Source organism: Littorina saxatilis, linkage group LG1 (genome assembly GCF_037325665.1).
Source record: "Littorina saxatilis isolate snail1 linkage group LG1, US_GU_Lsax_2.0, whole genome shotgun sequence".
Taxonomy (NCBI): Eukaryota; Metazoa; Mollusca; class Gastropoda; order Littorinimorpha; family Littorinidae; genus Littorina; species Littorina saxatilis.
Genome location: NC_090245.1, coordinates 48,807,901 through 48,817,332, shown reverse-complemented (window position 1 = coordinate 48,817,332; position 9,432 = coordinate 48,807,901). Strand labels below are relative to the sequence as shown.

At 45.7% G+C, this 9,432-nt stretch overlaps 1 protein-coding gene across 5 annotated transcripts in view; it reads right to left on the bottom strand.

Moving 5' to 3' along the window:
* Positions 1 to 2,974: 2,974 nt before the first annotated feature.
* Positions 2,975 to 9,432, bottom strand: part of LOC138972356 (junctophilin-1-like) — a 130,206-nt gene continuing 123,748 nt past the window's right edge. For all 5 annotated transcript variants that reach the window (XM_070345032.1, XM_070345054.1, XM_070345050.1 and 2 more), the window contains one exon: positions 2,975 to 8,313. In XM_070345032.1, coding sequence (XP_070201133.1) covers positions 8,227 to 8,313 — 87 coding nt within the window. In that variant the 3' untranslated portion in view covers positions 2,975 to 8,226. The remainder of the gene's footprint in view (positions 8,314 to 9,432) is intronic.

The following is a 9,432-nucleotide window of genomic DNA, read 5'->3' as shown; positions in this document are numbered from 1 at the left end:
AATCTGAGTTTTAGTCTTGGATTTTCACGCAACCTTCCATTCGTGTTTTCAGGGAGAACTTTTTTTCTACAGTCAGCAGCGTTTGTAGCTTGTGCAAGAAAAAGGCTGTCAATGAAACGTGCTTTTACGTGAGGTCATCAACGCCTTTTCTTCAGAAACCTGGAGGCAGTGGGTTTAAACCTATACCGAAGCAGCTCAACTCCTGTTTTTAAACTTTTAACGTCAGGCTGTACCCACATATAGGTAAGATCGACCATGCGAGAAGACGTCTTTTTAAATGGCGATTCGCACACCATCCGTCATGCCGTAGCCGAACTATAATATATTGACTCCTGTGTTGTAAACTGATCCCACGACCACCATGCAGTGGAAATCCAGATCCAGATCCAGAAACGTTTTATACAATCATGTACGTGAGCGTTAGAGTAGATACCATAATATTCTTCTCTGTCATCACGTTATCATTATTGTTCCTTTTCAGATATTAAAAATGTTACACACAGGGTTTCATGGGGTTCGAGAACAATTGGCAGTGTGAAAGTAGATACAGACATATGATTTTAATCGAGTTCAAGGTCATATACGGATGAGCTGTCAGAGACATGCACGGATGTAACATGCACGATCTGGTAAGCTTTTCACAGCACGCAGCAAGCAGCCGTTCATCCTCCTACAACAGGAATTGTTTTGCACTTTTTCAGAGAGCCTTACTAAACTTGGCCAAAAAATTATTGCAACAAATTTCAAACCCAAATTAAAGCATTAATCCCCGTGTCATTTTATTAACACTTTATATGCCAGAGATGGCCGTTCACTTAACCTTCAGGATCACCTTTTGGATTAAATATTTCTTTTACAGGGATCACGTGACCGCCGCTCAAGTAAGGGTATCCTCAAAATCGACCAGACAAAAACGGAAGAGCCGAATGAAAAATCGACAAAAAATCACAATAGGCAAAACGTTGCAACTTTCACATACGAGAAGAAAGTCAAACCAATTATCTACCCTGAACAGATTGTTTTGTTTTGCTACCTTGCGTATTTCGCGTGCTATGCTATTCCTACTGATGCAGGTGTCGATCGCAAGAGCGGTCAAAAACGGGACTTTTTGCGCCATTTTTTTAGGGGTATCATGACAAAAAAGTCTGCACTTTAGCAATGACTTGGTGGATTGCTTTGAAACTTTCAGAATATTTTACCAACATACTAGAGATACTTCGAGCAAAATGATGGATTGTTACAGGTGTTTGTTAAAATGTTATGCAATTTTTCGAAAGAAGTTTTTAATCTCGTCGTAGGATTGTATGACTTTGCATGTCTTTAGAAAAATGATTGATACACACACTGCTAAAGTTTTATGTGCGTGTAAGCACTGACACAAATTTGCTGGACCAGTAAACACGCTACATATTTAAGCGATGATTCTGGTGCCACAGCGATGCCCAGCCAAGCGTGACCGTAGCTTGTTTTAAGAGGCACGCAGCGATAACAGCGTGAACGTTCCATTTTTTCCTCGTGAGTTTGCATGACTAGCAAATTAACTCCAGCAGCTACACGCAAATGAAACTTAGACAGAATCTGTATCAATCATTTATCTTTAGATATGCAAAGTCATGAATTTTTTGGACACAAGTAAACAATCCTATGACAAGTTTAACAACATTTTCCGAAACATTGCGTCACATCTGGATAAATAACCGTAACGATCCAAACTTTCGCACGAAGTATCTCTAGTATGTTGGTAAAATATTCTGAAAGTTTCAAAGCAATCCACCAAGTCATTGCTAAAATGTAGCGCTTTTTGACATGATACCCATAAAAATTGACGTAAAACGTTCCGTTTTTGACCGCTCTTGCGATCGACACCTGCATCAGTAGGAATAGCATAGCACGCGAAATACGCAAGGTAGCAAAACAAAATAATCTGTTCAGGGTAGATAATTGGTTTGACTTTCTCCTCGTATGTGAAAGTTGCAACGTTTTGTCTATTGTGATTTTTTTTGTCGATTTTTCATTCGGCTCTTTCGTTTTTGTCTGGTCGATTTTGAGGGTATACTTACTTGAGCGGCGGTCACGTGATCCCTGTAAAAGAAATATTTAATCCAAAAGGTGATCCTGAAGGTTAATTGAACGGCCTTCTTTGGCATATACAGTTTTAATTAAATAACACAGGAATTAAGGCTTTAATTTGGGTTTGAAATTTGTTGCAATAATTTTTTGGCCAACTTTATATCCCCAACTCAAAAATCCGAGCACAACTTTCCTGCAGACTGGACGACCTAGGTCTTCATTGTAGGAATGAATCATAACGCTTTCAAACCTCGTACATAGAAACCAGGTCTTCTCGTATGTAAAAGTTGCAAAGTTTTGCCTATTGTGATTTTTTGTCGATTTTTAATTGGTCACTTTCGTTTTTGTCCGGTTGATTTTGAGGGTACCCTTATTTGAGCGGCGGTCACGTGATCCCTGTAAAAGAAATCTTTGATCCGAAAGATGATCCACACAGTTAAAGTGAACGCCCTTAACTGGTATAGACAATTTGAATGAATTAAACGGAAATTAATGCTTACATTTGGGTGCAAGTTTGTCGCAATAATTTTTCGACTACGTTTAGCTCAGTACAGACAGTTGGCAAAAACTGCTATGTCAGGGAATCCTAAACATATCCTTTTAATATGTGTTATGTTTGGTCAAGTGTTATACAGACATGTCAAAAATTTACACACACACACACACTTTCTCTCTCTTAATCACACACAGTGTCACACACACACACACACACACACACACACACACACACACACACACACACACACACACACACACACATCCACACACTTTCTTTATCTCAGACACACACACACACCTACACACACACACACACACACTCGTGCTTTCAATCACACACACACACACACACACACACACACACACACACACAAACACACACACACACACACACACTGAAAAAACGGAATGTTTATAAAGAGGAAGTTTTATTTCACAATAATGTCGTATGGAGAGGAGCATTCAACAAACACACCACGTGACGCGAGCAGGGAGCACGTGCACCTACGTCACGTGACTGCACGAGCCCGGGGTGGGCGGGGCCAGTACGTAATATACACAAAGACTAAACTAACGGCACTCCAGAAAAAAAAGATTAGAGGTCTACAGGATAGTAGTCACTGTCCAAAACACTCCTTCGCAACGGATCTCTCTCACTCGAACCTATACATTTAATCACAGGAGAGACTCAAAAGAGAAAGAGAAGGAAAGAAAAGAAGAAAAAGTAAACCAAGACAGTAACAATTCAAAGGTTGAGAAAAGATAAGGTGATTACAATGGGCATGGTTCTTGGTTTGTGTTCCAAAATCAAAATCAAAATGGATGACGAAGAAAAAGGGTTGAATTTGAATTTCTCATGAACTTAACTCCACCCACTTCATGCAGATCTGTCATGGCGTCTCTGATCACGTGTGAAGATGAACCGATGAGCATTCAGTACAATGCGCATGCAAAAAAAGGGGAGAGAAGAAAGGGAGGGCGGCACTTGAGGCCAAGGGCAATCACTTTCAAAAAAGGGAGTTAACCCATCTCAAAACCACAGGCTGGAATCGTCAGAGGAAGAGGTATAACTCAATGCATCGATAAATATTACAAATAAATATGTAGAACAATATGATTCGACTCAGCAAATCAAATATCATCGTACATTGCACAGCACAATATGTTAGCTGATTTGATAACAACACATTATTTGACCGAAGAACGACGAAATGTTATCATAAGACTTGACGTCACAATGATTTGATAATACACCACTAGTCCAGGCATGACGTCAATTTGCATGCTTTCCTCCGGTGACGTGTTCTGTGATTGTCTAACAAGCTTGCGTCAGAAGAAAAGCTGGTCAGTGTTTACAAGTCCTTGTCGTGAAGTCCTGACAGATTACATCACTGTGCTTCACTCTTACATATGCAGCGAACCGGGCCCTCGAGAGAGGAGTTCCGATTGGTTGCTGTCCAGCACAAAGCTTTCACTGCGCGTGCGCTGCCTGGACAGGCCAATCAAAAGACACTCACGTGATCACTGTGACCACAGCGATTGGCGGTATCACAGAAGAGCAGATCCATAGAGTGGTGGAGGAAAAGGGGGAAGAGCAAACCCAAACCCAGTCAGTTGACTGTGCACACAGCCTTCCTTCAGCCCGGCACGCCATTCAGCGCACTGAGTGGTTAGTCACATGCTCCTGTCGTTGTCTTCCAGGCGACTTTCACGTGCTTTAAGATCTCTAGACGCACGAACAAGAGGCTATAGATAGGACGTCAGTTGGCCTTGTTTATCTCCCATTAACTCCATACTGACTACCCCCCCCCCCCCCCCCCTCCCATCGAAAGTACCGCTGATCGAACTTTGAGCCCCGTATTCCACTCTTTGAGTCTTATTCGTGATGAATAATGGTATATCGACTTGAAATTTGTTTCATCGCAAAATCTTTCTTTGTCTCGTTCAAAGGGACGTAACCACTCAGTGCGTTTTCGAATAAATAGAATAATGGGGTAAAATCTATCGAATTTTCATCACAAATCGGCTTCACTTGCAAAAACCTAACATGCTTTTCTCCCTCCAGATAATTGTACCTCTTGAAATTGGCGGGGAAGCATTCAGTCTGGAGTTAATTTTGGCATAAGCCCGGCTGACGTCCTACCTATAGCTGCATGTGATGCCCGATGAACCGGCGGCTCCGAGTTATAACTCTTCGGCTGTGTCTTGTGCAGAATCTCTTAACTTGACCCGAATGTGATCACCACCTCATTGTCCCACCACAGTTGTGAAGGCAGGAACAGCTTGCTGAAGGCCGACAGCTGACCACAAAGCTCGACCACAGACCTGGCCGGCAAGGGAAACTCGGACAATGAATTACTGTCCACTGACCGTTCGTTCTGGAGGAATTGGAGGTTGGTTGTCCGTTGCCGAGAATAAAGCAAATCATGACAAACGTAAGGTGACGGCAAGCAAGAAAAGCAAGCAGAGCGACCCCGTGCGGGACTGTCAAGAGATGAAAGAGAGACAGATGAACAGATGTAGGGGACGGGGTATGCTTCCGACACTTTTATTTTTAATTTTTAACATAGAACAATTAACAGCGAACGAACTGATCCAAACTCACATATACAATGTTCCTAACTCAAACACAATCAAACAGTCGAGACAATACTGTGTTGTTGTTGTTGCTTTTGACTGGTGAACACCTGAAAGTAATGTCCTCACATCGATATGACATTTCTTCTTCTTCTTCTTTTTTTTTTTTTTTTGAATGATGAACGCCTAAAAACAATGTCCTCATTGCGATATAAAATACTATCAGTAACTGAAACAAAATGTCAAATAGTTGACGATGAAGAGTTTTTGTTTTTCGATTGATGAGCACCAGGCTCTAATGTCCTCATTATGACTAGCACGTGGTAGTCGAGGAGGCGCCGAGCATCTGAACTTGGCTGCTTTGAACACAGCGTTTTCACTACTGTAGACAGGGGGCTTGCCACTAGCGATAGGAAGGAGGCGCCGAGCATCTGAACTTGGCTGCTTTGAACACAGCGTTTTCACTACTGTAGACAGGGGGCTTACCACTAGCGATAGGAAAGAGGAGCTGAAGCGAGAGAAAGTTGAAACAAGCTTCAAGAGGATTTCGTTGAAAAGGCATGCATTAAGGGCTGGTTAACGTAAAAAATGTCGGTGATCTTGCATAATGTTTGACATCGGTTAGTCATATTTCTCTTTGATTACACTATACACTTGGTTCGTGTAACTTTGATTTCATGACAAATGACTCTTAACTATCTGGACGACTTTACGGTGATCATGTTCAATGTTATACTTACGGGGGAATGGGGTATGACATGTTTGATTCTCTCTATTTCTTCAGAATAAAACTTCCTTGAAAAGAACCAAAAGACGAAAACCGTTGACAAACCAAAGGCAGAATGCACTCTGAAATACTAAACGAAAGTTAAATAAAGCAAACATAAAAAGACAGAGAAAATCAAAATTTTACTCGTAAGAGAAATAAACATATCCACTTACTCATAAACACATACACAAGAGCAGTCGCAAGATTGAACATTAATATTCATTAAAATCACAAAAGCAAATACAACTAATTACGTAGAACTCAAAAACATTCTTTGAACTCTTGGGTGGAGAAACCAACACACACGATTTTGGGAAAACAATGTTTGAACTCGAAATTTCTCTCTGTTATCATAGCATACGAAAGAATGTTACTTTTAGAAGTTAATTGACGAAACAGTTACACTGGTGTGAGAGGACGAGTTTGTCTGGACATCAAAGTAGAACAGAAAAAAGTTCCCTTCATCACTCAACTTTCGTACGAAAAAAAAATTAATGAGCGAAATTTTTGCTTTTGACAGTTGATAAGTATTGTTTCCAAATAAATATCATCTACCTGACGATCGCCTAGAATCAACCGCCATATTGACGTCATTCTGACCACACGTCACAGACACAGGGGACCGCTGAAAGGCAGAGTCCTCCACAAACTCACACGTGAAAATGAAAACAAGGCAAGCCCAGTCGAAGGCCGACCTTCACGACGCTAAAATCTCCTGACAGTCCATCCTCCAATTCCACGAAAAGTGTCCTCACATTTTGATTCTATGTCCTCCGACTACGCCGCAGTCCAACTGCACGCAGCGCAAGCCACTTGTTGTGGGAGGGAAGGGTGTTCTCCCCACTGCGCCGCGCACCACACCTTTCTCGAAACGAAGAGGAGAGCGGGGTGTAGGCTAGGTAGTGACGTCATGCACAGGCAACTGGTTTTAAACAACAACATTATACTTGTGTACACTCACACTCAGCGTGTGGCTTATCACTGGCTGGCAAAATGATGCTACCATCGCCCATAACCACTTCACCACCGAACAAAAACACGGTTCTGGCTGACCAGAACCAACAACACGGTTGGAACTTGTCTGACCAAACGATCACAAGGGGCAGACCAAGGTTCCACTTTACACAACACTATCTCAGAACGAGACTTCCAAGAGGCACGGTAAACTGTGCGTTTCCATGACAACAAGACCTCACCAGAAAGCGCCACACGGCGAGACTGGGCACCCCTACAAACCGGTCAGCCTGCTGGCCGGCCCAACGCTCGGACAACAGAACACAAAGCCCTGGACAGCCACACAGACAGACCGACAGACAGGCGCTCAGAGCACTCAGACCACACGGAGAAAAACGCAAGTAACAGACAGTCTTCAGTCTCGGCCAAAGCAACAGGCCGAGTTGTGAGAGTTGGAAAACAGTAAGGGCGCGGGGATGGCGGGGGGCGATGGGAACCAAAGGTCGACCAGACAATAAGAGTCCGTCACCAAACGACCCTCAGACAAAACGTGAAGAACGAATGTGACGTCATATTCCGTGGGCAGAACGGTTGCCGGTTGTCTAAATCGGGTTGGCTGCATTGTGAGTGTCAGGGTTACATTTGGAGTGTCCGTCAGTTCGTGGAGTCCACAGTACCCGCTTAGTATCGGGTACTTGCATCATCAGTACCCTCTGGGAAGAGTCAGTCGATACATAAGGCCGGCCGCCCGGTAGAACAGCGCGTGCTACAGACATGCTCAGTCCAACAAGAAGGCAAGTAACAGTCGACATTCGTCAAGCACACAGCACCCACGCAGTCTTTCCTGGCGGTCCCCTCACGGGCTGAAGAGCAGCACCACTGGTAGAGTCCCACGCGATGTACACACAGTGACAAGCTCCGTCATTTCTACAAGCTCAGCGGATTCTCTCTGTCCCAGGGCGAGGAGTCATCAGCCCCCCCGGACTTGGGGGGAAAAAGGGGGAGGTGGGAAGAGCGGAGGGGGGTGATCATAGGACCAACAACATGCACAACAACGTCCGGAACCCTGCACCAGACGTACCGAGAGACAAGAAAGTGGCGAGGACATGACGTCACATGACGTCACGCTCGGTGACGTCACTGTGAATCACTCCACCCGCGCGAGGTGGCGAGGAAAGCCAGCAGCACCAGGCTGCCGACTACGCCAGCAAAACTGCCGCCCCGTCGTCCGCGTGGGGACGCGTGTCACCGAGGGCAAAGCCAAGTGGCCCCAGCGCAGCTTAGGCCGGGCGGTGAGTGAGGAGACAGGCCGCCAGGTGGGCGGAGGGGCGGAGTGTGGGGCGGGGCTGGGGCGTGTCTCATGACAAGAGATGGAAGAACATGGTGGCCAGGCTCAGGTTGACGGCGATGACCAGAACCAGCAGTTGTCGTTCCTGACACCAGTCCTGCAACAGCACACAGCGACACACACTCAGCACAGGGCATGGCGAACACACACTCAGCACAGGGCATGGCGAACACACACTCAGCACAGGGCATGGCGAACACACACTCAGCACAGGGCATGGCGAACACACACTCAGCACAGGGCATGGCGAACACACACTCAGCACAGGGCATGGTGAACACACACTCAGCACAGGGCATGGCGAACACACACTCAGCACAGGGCATGGCGAACACACACTCAGCACAGGGCATAGCGAACACACACTCAGCACAGGGCATGGCGAACACACACTCAGCACAGGGCAAGGCGAACACACACTCAGCACAGGGCATGGCGAACACACACTCAGCACAGGGCGTGGCGAACACACACTCAGCACAGGGCATGGCGAACACACACTCAGCACAGGGCATTGCGAACACACACTCAGCACAGGGCATGGTGAACACACACTCAGCACAGGGCATGGCGAACACACACTCAGCACAGGGCATGGCGAACACACACTCAGCACAGGGCATGGCGAACACACACTCAGCACAGGGCATGGCGAACACACACTCAGCACAGGGCATGGCGAACACACACTCAGCACAGGGCATAGCGAACACACACTCAGAACAGGGCATGGCGAACACACACTCAGCACAGGGCAAGGCGAACACACACTCAGCACAGGGCATGGCGAACACACACTCAGCACAGGGCATGGCGAACACACACTCAGCACAGGGCATGGCGAACACACACTCAGCACAGGGCATGGCGAACACACACTCAGCACAGGGCATGGCGAACACACACTCAGCACAGGGCATGGCGAACACACACTCAGCACAGGGCATGGCGAACACACACTCAGCACAGGGCATGGCGAACACACACTCAGCACAGGGCATGGCGAACACACACTCAGCACAGGGCATGGCGAACACAATTACATTTGGTGCAAAAGACGATGTTGGAAAATAACTCTGTTAGGTTTGTTTGGGTTGTGAAGGAACGAAAACTCTTGTTTGTAGTGAGTCAAACTTTCCAAGTTGACATTTTCAGTCCCTAGGGAAGGGTGTGTCTGAAACACGTGGACAAGAAGCACCTGTATAAAGCTTGCCCC